Source organism: Megalopta genalis, chromosome 7 (assembly GCF_051020955.1).
Source record: "Megalopta genalis isolate 19385.01 chromosome 7, iyMegGena1_principal, whole genome shotgun sequence".
NCBI classification, from domain to species: Eukaryota; Metazoa; Arthropoda; class Insecta; order Hymenoptera; family Halictidae; genus Megalopta; species Megalopta genalis.
Window position 1 is genome coordinate 19,821,233 of NC_135019.1, and position 14,867 is coordinate 19,836,099.

At 37.5% G+C, this 14,867-nt stretch overlaps 1 protein-coding gene across 6 annotated transcripts in view; it reads left to right on the forward strand.

The window, feature by feature from the left end:
• The window catches only part of LOC117219848 (neuroligin-1), a 116,949-nt gene that overhangs the window by 12,850 nt on the left and 89,232 nt on the right, over positions 1-14,867 (forward strand). For 3 of the 6 annotated variants that reach the window (XM_033469338.2, XM_033469335.2, XM_033469337.2), the window contains exon 2: positions 11,452-12,890. In XM_033469338.2, coding sequence (XP_033325229.1) covers positions 12,203-12,890 — 688 coding nt within the window. In that variant the 5' untranslated portion in view covers positions 11,452-12,202. Of the gene's footprint in view, positions 1-3,666; positions 3,914-9,488; positions 10,337-11,451; positions 12,891-14,867 lie in introns of those variants that run through there. The other 3 variants (XM_076523722.1, XM_076523723.1, XM_033469336.2) reach the window with 3 other exon arrangements.

Sequence of the window (14,867 nt, forward strand, 5' to 3'; positions counted from 1 at the left end):
AATACATTAATAAATAGGTAGAGCATACGAAAGGGGATGTAAAAATTCCATCCATACTTTTTGAACATTCTTCTTTATAAATTCACCCACGCGAACACTGTTATCCAATAATCAACAGTAAAAAAATGTTTTCTCGAATACGAATGTTTCTAAGCAAGAACACACTTTTTTGACACACTGTTTTTTTTTCACACACTGTTCCTTATCGTGTACTTCAATTCTTTCACTGTCCCGATTTATGAACAAGTTGGCATCCGTGTCCCACGATAGGTACACGCTCGTACTTTACTTTATTACTTTTTATTCATGTTAAATAAATATTTCAAAGTTGATTACATTATCTAGAGACATCAATCTATCTAACAGTAGTGTAAATAATCAACAAAGACACTTTCCAGTTGTAATAAAATCGATGATAATCTTCTAACCCATCACGCATCGGCGACTACGTAGCTCGACAGTTTAAAACGATCCGAAATCGATCAAGACCGAAAAATGTATCACGAGTTTGTTTAGCGAAACGAACGCCACAGTTAACACGCAGCGGGAGTAACGACAAAGCGACAAAGAGAATGCAAGTCTCGGGGAGTCTTTTACAGTCTTTTCTTCCGTAAACCGTGCACGCTGCGAATGATCAAATAGTTTCAGGCGGTGGCGTACGGCTCGCGCGGAACGAGGTCGACGCTCGTGCAGAATTCCCATCGCGGAATTTTTCCTCTCGGCGACTTCCGGCAGCTCGGGCTTCTAATTTCGCAGACGGTAATCCGCCGCCATTAATTGCAGCCGAGGTGTCGGGCCCCGCAAAGTCGTAATTCCCGTGGTTTCCGCGGAGCGTGGCTCAAGTGTCACCGCCTCGAGACGGTCTTTCGGCGTTCGAAAAGTTCCAAGATCCGAAGCCCTCCCCCCGTAATCCGACTGTCGTATCCATATCTCGATAATTCCCCCAGGATCGATCGCCGGGGTTGGAAGTTTCGAGCGGGCAGCCCGGCTCGTCGAATTATTAATAGCCGAACTCCCTTCGCCGCAGCCCGCCGCTCTTGCGTTCCCGCACCCCAGTCCTCCCCTGCCGGCGCGTCCCGTGCAATTAGCGCGAGCTAGGAATTTCATTTTGTTCGGGACAACTCTCCTCCGCCCTTTCTCGCGTCCTGTCCGTCCCGATTAACGGGCTGATCCGATATCTCGATGACAGCGAAGAAACAGAGACGAGCGACGGATGTTCATCGACTCGATTCGAACGCGTAATCCGACGACACCCTGATCCTCTTTTCGAGTCGCAAAGCCTCGCCAACTTCCGCGACGGAAGCCTCTGATAGGCGACGAATCGGCAAGCTGTTGGACCCTTCGCCGTGTCTAACTTTGACGTTCTTTATCGAGGGAAAGTTCCTTTCGACGAGGTGAATAAGAATCGAAGGATTACGCCGATAACCAGCTTCGACGTTTACGCACTTTCTTGTCGCGGTATAGCCCTCTAAGTTCGTAACGTCTATTGCTCCCTTTTTTCTTTAACACTGGGTTCAGGGACACGTTATTTTGACACGTGACAAAGTTCTTTATTTACGATGGAACTTCATTTATACGTGAACGCAATACTGCGCGAAACAGAAATATTGAAGCTATATTGGAAAGCAAACAATAAATATTCTACCGTGACTCGTGAGATCCGTCGATGTAAATATTATGGGAAAACTGTTGGGAGATGGCGGCTGACGGATGTCTACTTTAAAGGGAAGTTGTTTCAACGCTGGGGAATTAAAAACGTGGCTTTGATGAAAGTGAAACTGCTTAAAAAAGAGAACATTTAAAAAAAGAACAGGATTGATCTATATTCAAAAGACTGTTTAAAGATGATTATAAATAAAAGTGGCTGACAATGTACGATAAAAATAAGTAATTGCATTAAGTTTCTACGAAAGATCATTAGATAGTTTTTTCGCAACATAAAATAGGTATTTTCATTTATATTAGTCATAATATTGTAAGTTTTCTAGCTAGAAATAACTTTGGCATAGCCTTGACACCAACTTGACATAATTTGGTTATCAAACCTGAGAATTCATTTTCAAGCAACTACAGTTGCTTTCGCTTGGAATATCTGATAAATTGTCAGCAAATATATTTAGATCTTTGGCACGTTCTTCATCACTATCCGTGGTTATTAGACGCTTAAAAAATATCAAATTGATTAATAAATCTATTTATCACCATTAATAACAAGAAATTATCTTTACTTCTTTTTGACAATTTTAAACTCGGCGAATGCATTTTCTGTATTCTTGTTAAGATCTACGAGGTGCAAGGGGGTCACAAAAGCAGTTGCTATAATAAATCGACTCTTTGTAATAAATAAAATTTCAACTCTTATAGTATCAAATAGGTTCTTTTGATTTTACGAGTCTTTCACGAATGTTGGTACGGTAGTTAACGTGTTTAAAAAAGTGATCGTCTATATGGTGCAAAAAGGATCTAGCTTTAACTAATGAATACAGTGAATTGGCAACAGACAGTAGTGTCTGTTTAACATTCGGTGCGTAAATTATACCATGGCCTTCACAGTTAAAATCATTTGTAACTTTCTTCTACATTTACATATTTCATCCGTCAAATTGGGATTTGAACTGCCAGCCTTCATAATGAAAAGAACGGTAGAACATAATTAGTGAAAGAATTATTCGTTGAATTAAGAACAAAGTGAATAGTCTCTGAAAGGGGATGGTGAACGCGAATGATAAATTAACTTGTCATCCGAGGTTAAAACGCTATGCTAGTAAATTCTTCCTCATGTGGCTTAATCATCAGGCCTTTTAATTATCCACAAACCATTTAAGTTATCACCTGCTTTATTAATTTTAACGTCATTTGAGAGATATACATTTAAGAAAATAAAATTTTGTTTGATGATTTTCTTATATCAATAACATTATTTATTTCAAAGAATTTATTAGTTAGAATGAAGCTTCCGAATTAATTTCCGAACTTAATACAATCTAAGAACTTGAAATAATTTTCTTTTTAAATCATTTATTTGAAATTGATGAGCATGATTAATATATATAGCCAAACGTTAGATATTGAATCACGTTAAATTCAGTAATTTATTTTGCATAAACGCGACACGAACATTTGCAAAATACGAAAAATTATCTTCGACAAATTGTTGGTATCCGTCATTTCGGCTTTGTATTTGTTATTAATCCCGTGACTACCAGATGATCTCGACCTGTCGTGCAGGACGGTTTACTATAATGAAATCGGTTCTTATCGCTGCAACATGAATAAAGATGCGCCTACTCTTCTCTAGTAGCGGTAGTTTACACTTTGAAGCAAAGCGGTTCTGTCGAGAGCATTCACTGTGCTATTCGATATGTCAGGCAGGCAAACAATTTATATAGAAACTTGATAACTATAAAAAGCAGAGGAGGGTGACAATTTTGAAGTACTATGTTGGGTTAACCAGATACGCAGCCTTGCCGTTATTCTTTTCAGCGTGTTGTCAGGAACAGAAATAAAAATTATAAATAAATAGGTGCTCTAAAAGGTTGCAGAATAATAATAAAACTCAACGAAAGTTAAATTTGTTTTTAAACTGAATACTTTATTCACCGGAAGTCTATTATAAGAGGGTACTCAGCGATTATGTAGTATCGAGAAGGTATTAATAATAAATCGATTTTTAAATAGTACCAAATGAAATTATAAATTATATTATTTAAAGTGTGAATAATTTTCAACTACTGTGAACCAGAAATTGTGAGTGTTGAAAATTTGTCAAAAGTGCTGTGATCATTAAAAGTTCGATCCAAACATTTTTAACTGTGATTCAGAAATTTTAATTGTTCTACGAGTAGACTGTGGATCATTATGCAGAATAAAAATAGTCTGCAACAGTTCTATGAAACTGGAGTGAATTATAAATGTATGTATTTCTTTTCTTTTTTGATAGTTTTGAATGAATTGAAAGTAATGTAACAATATTCTTGTGACCTCTTCACTATTCTGCATTTGTTCTATTAAGTTTTGCTATAAATGCAGAAAATCTGCAGTCTATTTATGAGCAACGAAATTACTGTGGTTATTAAAAAGTTGATCTGAAGAACTACAGTTGTGAATCAGAAAATCTGAATGGAGCCAGACATGTATCGAAACTTTATAGTCACCCTAATAATTAACTAGACTGATATTTGATCCAAAAAATTTTAACTGTTAAACTTTAAATAGAATAGCGAACCGTCATGCAAAATAAAAATTGCATAGAACTCAAGTAAGATAAAAAAGTATTCCTTCTTTTACTAATTTTAATGAATCGAAAGTAATGTCACAATATTTTTAAGTTCTTGTGACGTCTTCACTGTCCTGTATCTCTCCTATTTAAATACAAAATCTGCAGTCTCTTCATGAACAACGAAATTTCTATGGTTATTAATAGTCAGCGGATCTTTATGCAGAATAAAAGTGTCCTGCATCAATTTCATAAAACACGTGTTAAATACAAATTGTGCTCCTACTTTCACTAGATTGCATATTTTGAAAATAATGTAACAATATTCTTAAATTCTTCTCATATCGTCACTGCTCTGTCTATCTCTTACCTATTTTTTCCGTGAATGCATAAGATGCGCAAGCCTGGTTATTAAAACATTGATTTGAAGAACTCCAGCTATGAATCAGAAATTCTGAGCGGAGCGAAGCTGTCAGGTCACTTCCAATAATTAAGTAGACATAGTAACGAGTTCGAACGACAAGAAGATTCTGAAATCTGTGTCAGTAATGCTGAAAGTTTAGTAAATAGAGGGCGTTTCTACGAAGATAGACTCTTAGGGGCGCGAAGTGGAAAGTCTCGTTCGCAGTCGAACTCGAGAATTTTTGATATTCGAGGGAAAGTTTCACGGCGCAACGGTGGCGACCGGTCTCTTCGCGGAGGACATAACGATCTCGAATCGGTGTCGTTTACTGCCATGGGTGCGATCCACGTAAATTGTTGGCTACGTAATTCAAACGCCCCTTAAATTTCATTCGCTCCGGAGATAGTGTGTCGAGTATAAGTCGTATAAATTTTTATTCTAGTAATCATCCGTGGCGTTAACGGGTGCACACTCGTTCAACTAACATTGTTCCAGCAGTGAAATAAATCGAACATTGTTTACACAAGCTAGTGGGAAACCGTGGAGAGATTTATTATTATTACGCTGTGAATGTTTTTATGTGGACACTCCTAGTTCGTTTAATTTCTGGTTATTATTATATGATCATTTTTTTACATTCGACCTTTAATTGGTGAAGTGGAGCATTCCCGAGTTATATAGCTTTTAAAACAAATAATAATTTAACTATACTTATTGTAATTTCTTAGTATATTTATGATCCTTATAGGATAATGGTAGATATTAACTTTTTCTAATTAGTACGTGATAATTTCTACATTTAGCTTTTAATTGGTGAAGTGGGGTATTTGTGAGTTATACAGCTTTTAAAACAAATAATAATTTAACTATACTTATTGTAATTTCTTAGTATATTTATGATCCTTATAGGATAATGGTAGATATTAACTTTTTCTAATTAGTACGTGATAATTTCTACATTTAGCTTTTAATTGGTGAAGTGGGGTATTTGTGAGTTATACAGTTTTTGAAACAAATAATAATCGAAATATGTTTATTTTAATTTTTGTATTTTATATTTTACTGAAAACATCTACGACTTTTGTGGAACGATTGTACGTGATAATTCGACTGCGAATTTTTACGCAAAATAAAAATTGTATCTGATAGTTATAAGAAACTTAAGTCTGATAAAAATGTCTGTCTTTATTTCAGTTATTTTAATTAATTAGAAAGACGTTCTTCAATTTTTCTAATGTCTTCACGATTTGTATTCAACCTAGTTAACCTTAATCAAAAATACATAAAATCCGCAGTCCAGTGATAACTTTTATTAATTATTATACGATTATTTTTACATTCTGTCCATAATTAGCGAAGTGGTGTTTCTTGGATTTAATACAATTTTTCAAGTTCGAATAATATTCTCGGTATATAATTTCTCCATTGTATGTTTCACTTATATATATATATATATATATATATATATATATATATATATAAATCACTCGTAAGTAATTTAGCATAACTATGGCCAATCATTTCAACGAATTATTACATGATAAATTTTATATCATACCTTTAACTGATTAAATGGTTTGTAAGACTTTACTTTTCTTGTAAACAAGATTTTAATTATTACTTTTGCTGCACTTGTACTAGGTTCTTTATTTCAAAGGAGGAAAGCGTTACTGTTGATCAATTTCTGACTAAAAAATTGTAGTATTGTACACTTGAAAATACATCAGTCAATGGTTAAATCCAATCAGTAAGTTTTCGTATTGATTTTGATTTTGTATTACGAAGACGTTTCAGTTCCAACGAGCAAACCGCTCTTGCGTACGACCGATACTGTGTCCGACCGTTGCTCGCCTTTTCTACTTACAATGAACGTGGAGATACGGCTGTGGCTGCTCCACATCCTATTCTTCTCGAATTATCAGTTTTCATCGAAGCATGTCAGTTACAGTTTTTCTAAATACTGATCCGAATGGAAAATGTTAAAAATCATCAGAATCTTTGTCTTATTATTACACGTACTATCATTACAATATTTCTACATTATTAACACGTTTAAAATATTTATCGCTATAATAAAATTCAGTTAAGCTTTAAAATAACAAATCTTGTTACGGTAAAGTATGTAAAAGTTATGAATTAATTATTAGTTCCGAACAGATTGTTAATGTTTGCCAATATAATCAACTGAAACAACAATATTATTCAGTTAAAATTTGAACAGAGATAATTACAATCCAATATTAAATAAGAGCCTTCAGTGTAATCAATTACACATCCCTCCAACGTTTATTCAATTTAAATAAAACTTCTACTCGATCAAATAAGTCAGCTTTCCATCAATACCAAATGAAATTTTTATTTGATCAATTTCAGGTCCCTCTGAACGGAATCAAATAAAAAGTCCAAATTAAATAAAATATTGTTATTTACTCAGAATTTTAACGTAAAAAATTGAATGTATTCGATTGAAACAAAAATATAATTTAACAATTTTTTAGAAACGATCGCCAATATCGATAATTGTTCATTCCAATATATCGTGTATGTTTTAATCCTCGTACGGTTCTCGTTTTTCTAATTTAATGTGTCCCTTGTGTGTCAAATTGACATTATCGTACATAACGAAGAGGCAAACAACTTATTTCACTAAATATCAATGCTAATAGAAAACATATTTACATAAAGTTCTCTTCACATTTTTCACATAGAATGAAACAATGTGCCGAACAAACTGCTTTTTTACATTTATCGTAGCGTGCATTATGTATATTTGTGTGTGTGTTCAATATGAGACCCATTTGTCTTTTAAATCATAATTTTCTAAAAAATTAAAATTGAAAATTAAACATAAAAATTAAAATATGTATTCTTTTACAATTTACTAGAAAATACAGGAAAAAGAATTCCTCTTCTGTAATGTAAATCCTCGTATTCGAAAAATGAATTTCTAATATGACACCCGGTTTGGCATTTCCAGGAAATTCATTTTTTGTATCTCTTTTCATGCGAAGAGCATATAAAATTGGTTTATTTTAAACTTGACTGAACGCACTATATGTAACAGTATTTATGAAAATAATTATACACTTAGCATTTTAAAGATATTTCTACTATAACCGAACTCCTTCAAAAACTTTTTGCAACGTATTTTGCAAATATAAACAAACAGACGATTCAACGAAATATGCGACTCAATGCGCAACAAAGAAGTGTCGATGCGACACTCGGGAAACATCTATAACGGAAATAAACAAGGGTGTCATATTAGGAGAGATCTTTACCCTATACTTCATGTTATAATAAAAAAGTAATAATCGTAAAGCCTGTGATAAATTTTTCTAAAAATAGCAGTATGATATAGTCTGTTTCAAAATAGCGTAAAATGGACACCAAGGACGGACGAGTGTTAAACACATAGTATGAATGATTAATATGTAAATGGTGCTGTGCATATAACAATACTGATTGTTTTCCAATCAAACCCGACTATGTGTAATTACCACTGGCGAGTTGCGTGTTCGGTAATTTGCTCCTATTTCGATTCTCTTTGGCGAAAGTGAGAGGATCGGATACGGTCACAGGAATCAACCAAAGGGTCGTACTTGAAACGTGCAACGAACAACTTGGAAATTGGAAATTCTCACATCGCCGCGGACCCGGTATTATTGGGTTTCACGTCATTTGCGGCTTCAGAACGGAGGACGTTACAAATTGAGTTGTCCGGCGTAATTCCCGACGCGGCGGGGCCGAAAAAGCCCGCTAAATGTCTGCGGAACGACGGAACAAAAGCAACCTCGCTGCCTTTCGGGGCCAGATTAATGTTATTATTCCATTACTTTCGTCGCCGTGGCGACTCGTTCCCGTGGTAACTGCCTTTCGGTTCACCGGCCGATTTCCTCGGTTTTCTTTGTGCGCCCGCGCGAACGATTATAACTCCGCTTAATGGGCCCTGCGTCGAATTATTCCGAGCGTGAAGCCACGTTCTTTTCACGGAACCGTTAATACACGCGTCGTACAAATTATTCGGAAACGTTGCTTTAATTGCCTTGACCTTACGACTGCATTGATTAAGGCTGCGGTCGCGGCGGATGCGTTTTCTGGCGAACAAGTCGCGAAAACCGAATACATTAATTCTTAAGCGGGTGGTAATGTCAGCGGGGTCGCGTAAATTTTTTTTATTAAAAAATCAACGAAATAAAAGAACACAAAATTTAATATGTCTCATTCGATAAATATAAAGTTAATTGCACCCGAAAACGAACCAACGGCACAGCAATTAGTCACTCTACAGTAACCGACTACGTACTTTGCCTTATTTTTCGGAATACGCTGATTTTACGGATATGAAGATTGCAGTCAAAAAGATTGTTTTTTAAGTGGACGACAAAATGTTTGATTGTACGTGAATGCATAAATTGACAATTTCAGCTTCTCGTGTTTGAATTTGACTGGCTCTTGTGCTCGAAGCAAATGTCTCGTTTATTTGCTACTTTTTTGTCTGAGGGTACAATTTTAAAAATCGTTGTTTATTAAACACGGGATCACCGATACTATCCATGTTGAATGTTGTATTAGATTAACGTTTCGTCAAATGTTTGCGACCTTTATATATCCACTGTAGACATTTTTCTGTAGAAGAAACTTACTAATACTCTGTATACGCATTTGGTTATGTTTGAGAAATGTATGCATTTATAGCGAAAAAGAACAGATCAAATACAAATCTTAAAGCATTAGAACAATTTAAGGATATTCTGTCACATTATATTCAACTTCTTTTAATCACTAAAAAGAGGAAGATATTTTCAACTAACTTAAAGTTGACTTGAATAACTTGTATTTTGCGCAATGATCCGCAGGTTAGTAAATATTGTTAATTTCACTCACGTTACTGAAATGTTATTGCACTGATCTTAACTTCAATGCAAATAAGTATTTTAGTTTTTAGTTGTGTAGAGTGAAGGAAACAATTGAACTATGAAAATAATGAACAATATAATAATCTGTAAACAATAATAGAAACACTGTTGCAAACACACTTGTATAATTGTAGTATAAATTATCAAGATTTTATAACTATGCTATCTATTTGAATCAGGTTATGCAACTTCGGGAACACATGTCTGCGCGCGATGATGCAGTTTAAGAAAATACAATTATCTCCTTAAAGAAGAATACCTGCTAATTAGTAAATTGAGTATCGTTTGCAATAGCAGATTTTAAACAAACAAATTTACAACATAATCAGAAACTGATTAAATACTTGATATTATTTAGGAACAGAAAATGGATGAATTTTTATCTTGAGGGACACGCGAGGGTTAAAATTGGCAACTTGATTTCGATTCCAATGAATATGAATTTTTAGATTATGCGCTTTTTTCGTTCGTTTTTATAAAATAATACGAACGGTTGTGGAAGAAGGTTACTCACTTTGAGGGTATATCGTGCATTATCCGCCTCCAATAATCGCGCTTCGTCGATCCTCTTACGTCATCTCCACCACATTATGGGGCTTTCATTCAATCTCGTTCGTTCATCGCTATTTTTCTTGCCCCTTTGTCGCCGAGGCGGAGACGCCGGCAAGTAAAACGATCCCGGCATCTTATCCGTGGAGTGCCTTCCAATTAGAAAGGGCGATTCTTTTGCTAGAGGACTCGGACCTATCAGTGTGAGACCTTCGAGTCTCGATCACCCTATAGAACAGATATATCTCAGTAATTTTCAAATTGGAACAATAATGTCAGATAACCGAAGAAGTTCTGTCGTTAGCGTGAGATTCATAATTCGAATAACCGGTTATGTATAAAATAAGTCATTATCTTATCTTTAAATATACTTTGGAACTAAAATTTTTTCAAATGATAGCATTTCTCACAATTTAGCTTTGACAGAAATGAGAATTATGAACGAGAAAATATTTCAGTTTTCCTAGAATAGTAAGGAAGATTCATATACAAATAGCATTTTTAAGGTGATGTTGCTATAGGTTAAACATTTGATTTTTTGCACCTTTTTATACTTCGGGATCTTAATTCTAGTTTTTCCAATTCAATAAATCTATTATAGATTCGTCAACTTAAGACGTGTTACCAAATAAAACGATGCAGTCCTTTACCTAACCCAATAAGGAAAGTTTGCATTCTATAATCTGTGCATTTCCATCAAAATATTTGCTTTATGGGAAGAACACCATGGTAATAGTATCATTTCTTATTGTATGCAGTAAATTCTTCCCAATTCAGCTTGTAAACAAAAATGGTCAGTTTGGGAGAAGGAGATACGATTATTCGAGCCTTGCGTCTTGTTTTTATAATCGTTGACAATCGGCAACTATAAAGATGAGCCGCGAGGCTCGAATGATCGTATCTCCACTTCCCAAATTGTCCATTTTTGTTTACAAGTTGAAGGACAATTAGGGAGGATTTACTGTACTTGTAATTAGACTGTAGATTTGTTAGTAAGATAAAAATTTTTTTAATGCGGCTAGTTAAATAGGAATGTACTTTTCCTCCAAATAATTTGAACAAAATCGAAATAACATTTGTGCCTATTCTTAAAATGCTTTCATTATTTTTGTCTCACTTGTATAAAGTACCGTACATTGTTAAAGACAGTGTTCGAGAGATCTGGGTAATAATGAGCATGATACGAATCGAAATGGTTAAAAATTTTAGTGTAGCGCAGAATATTCAAAATCATATAGAATGAAACTGCCGTGGATCGGACGAGACGTTTAAATGAAAAAAAAAGGAAAAAACGACAGAACTTTTTCGATTCCCCGACGTTCCAACAACCCAAGCCAAGCTCGTATATTCCGTTTTGTTTCCAGAATAGCAGAAACAAGGAAGCGCGCGTCGAAGACTGTTCAGTATCGAAGCCGAGTGCACATCAGTGTCAAGGAATTGATTGGTAGCTCAGAATACTCCGAACGTATCGTCGGGACGTCTCCCGAGAACCGTCACGCCAACGAAGTTCTTCCAACGTCCTAGAAACCGCGCTTGAATCTTCCGAATCTGTGTACGTTCGGGGAGGTCTCGCTGATGCTTCCCTCAAACACAGCGGTTCGAGTGAATCGGCGCTCGTGTATCGTCGCGGGTAGACCGAGGGCTGAGGACTTCCGGAGGCTCGTCGCGAGGAATGCACGCGCCCGAGGATGGAACTGAGAGTTCTGCGGATCAGCGTGTTACCGGGGAATTTGTCCGAGTTCACGGTGAATCGAAACGATTCGAAACGAGGTGGCCTGCCGTGGGTTGCGAAGCAGGTGGCCGTGGAGAAGAAAGTCCGTGGAAAGGAGAACGGTGAGCGGGCGGGGCTATTCGATCGCCGGGACAGGAAGGCTGGCGGTAGCAACAAGAAGGACGAGTGTTCGAAGAACGCGCAAGACTTCAGCGTGGTGAGAAAGACTGGGAAGGGTGAATCGGTGTCGGAGGATTGCTCGAGGAAGGGAATCGAGAGGCAGCAGCAGCAGCAGCAGCAGCAGCAGCAGGAGCGTGAAAAACCAGAGAGAAAAGGGTCGCCCTTAGCAGGAGGGCCCCACAGATGCGGGGCCCGGAGGGGCAAGTCCGCGGCGGCGTGACGCGATGCGGACGTCCTCCTCCTCGCCTGCGAGGAAGAGGAAGAGGAAAGACCTCTCGCCTCTCGATCTCATCGGAAGCTTGTCTGCCCTGGACCGTAGCTCCAGCCGATTCCTCGTGCACGATGCTGACCAGCGTCGATACTTTTTGTGGGGTAGTGTCGAGGCTCGTTCGCCGGGGAACGATCGTCTCGAGAACGAGAAAGCGTCGCGCGTTCGCGAAACAGGACAACGGAGGTGCGTCGGAGGGGAACGCAGGCTACGGGACAGCTCGAAAAAGTGTCTGGCGAAGCTCCTCGTGTTCCTCGCGATTCTGTGCGGACTTTGCTGGCCTGCCGCGGCGGAGGCGCTCGCCGGCAGCCAGAAGTACAGCACCAGAACGGTCCGGACCAGGTACGGAATCCTGCGCGGCGTCGAAGCCAGGTCGTCGACGTCCGTCGAGACCTATTACGGCGTTCCGTACGCGACGCCACCCGTCGGCTCGTTACGGTACATGCCGCCGGTCACGCCGACGCCCTGGCGCGGCACCAAGCTGGCGGACACCATGCCGCCCGCCTGCCCTCAAAAACCACCGGAACCGGACGCCACTCTACCGAGGAACAGACGCGCCTACCTCGAGAGGCTAGCCCCTATGCTGGCCAACCAGAGCGAAGACTGCCTGTATTTGAACCTCTACGTGCCGAAACCTCCTCATGGTAAGTGTGATCGCTACGGTTCTTGCATCTAATATATCTTTTCGGTATAGTTTGTATATCGGCGACAGTTTCTCGCATGACGGACCATAGTGGCCGGTGACCTGGTCTCGCATGATCCATATTAGCATTTATATTAGGTCTACCGGAAAGTTCTGTCCGTTTTTGAATTGAAATATAACACAATTTTCATACATTTAATAATATTTATTGTAGAATATACTTTTCATCGTTACTTATGACTACTTGCCAGCGTGATGGCAACTTGTAAATGCCATTTTTTAAAAGTGATTTATTTTTAGAGGCGAAGAACTCAACTAGTGCTTGGCTGACAACAGCTTCAGTTTTGAATTTTTTTTCCTGTAAAAAGTTTTGCAAAGAGAGAAACAAGCGATAATCGGAGGGTGCTAGGTCTGGGGAGTATGGTGGATGTGACAGAATTTCCCAGCCTAGCTCTGCGATTTTCTGACGAGTCGCCAAAGCAGCATGTGGCCTGGCATTATCATCGTTAGCCATGTTTTCACGATCGCGTCTCACTTAATAATGACATGAGACATCTTTGTTTCGGTTTATTTAGGAGAGTACATGCGTGTAAATGCAATGATAAAGAGAGATAGTCATATATGTCTCAAATCAACATGTGCATATGGATTGAAACTTGAAGTGACACTATCGGACAGAACTTTCCGATAGACCTAATACATAGACCTAATACGATTCACGGAACAGTAATAAGCTATATTTTTGTTTTGATTCGAGTTAGGAAAAAATGTTACAGGGGAAGGACGAATGGTTTTAAAGGGATCATAATGTGAAGTTAATAGTTTTCCCGTTGGTGGACGCGTAAAGGTCATGTAAATATAATCGACGTTTTTTTAAATGGATATATACATATTTTTCCCATGTATCGAGTTCTTCCTTTATTCTGCGTAAAGAAGTGTTAGGATAATATTGTCGTTTAAATGACTTTTTGAAAAAATGTCTTTATCGAAGCCGATACTAAAACGCTTCGTTCTGACGCTTCGTGATCATTCGTTTCATTGCATCATTGTTTGTTTTTGTAGTAGAAGAAAAGAATAACTCGATCAAATTTAGAATATTTTCTACAGGTACAATAACCAGTACACAATGCAATGACAGTCACACAATTCCAGCGATAAGTATTTCAGTAACATGTTCTCCAATACCGTGACTACCTCACTTACGTCGATTTATTTATTTTTTGATTATCGCTAATATTGGAAACAAATATAGGAAACAAAGAACTATTTATTTCTTCTATTTATAATAAGTAATTTATTGTGTTACCGTACATGTAATATCGCAGGTCACTGCAGACCCAGTCATCGTCGTGGGAGGGTTAACCCACAAGTACTTCCGCGGGCTAGATTTCCAGCCCATGCGTATTATTTGTATTCATAAGTTTCGACACTATTGCTACTTTATCATTCGGATACCATGTAATCTCAGTAGTGTTTGCGAAGATAAATCGGTCTTTTATTTTCCCTAAAACAAGTATTTCTAAATGTAAGGCCTAAGCAGTCTAAACATCGAAGGTACTTAAGGATTAAGGGAAGTCTAAGGGAGATAGTCTTAAGAGCATACCTCGATCACAATCCGGTTGGTAGACTCGATCTTGATGTTATTGCACTGAGGTAGTGGAACCGGTTATTGTGGGCTGACCAATTGCTGCGCCTTTGATTTGTTTTCAGGCACAATTAATTTCGTATTTATCGAATAAGAAATATTCAATTTTGTATACTTTTATTTCGTTTACTTTCGAATAAATATTATTTTAGTGTGTTTATCTCGTTGTTCTCAAGTTATGAACGATGGAAATCGGCCAATATCAACACGTTCCACTGCTTACATTTAACACATTCAAGATTATAGATGCAACGTCTGCGTAATGCACATGTTTCTCTGTTTACAACAACGGAACACGTTTTATTAATTGCTCCAATTACAGAAAATTGTCTC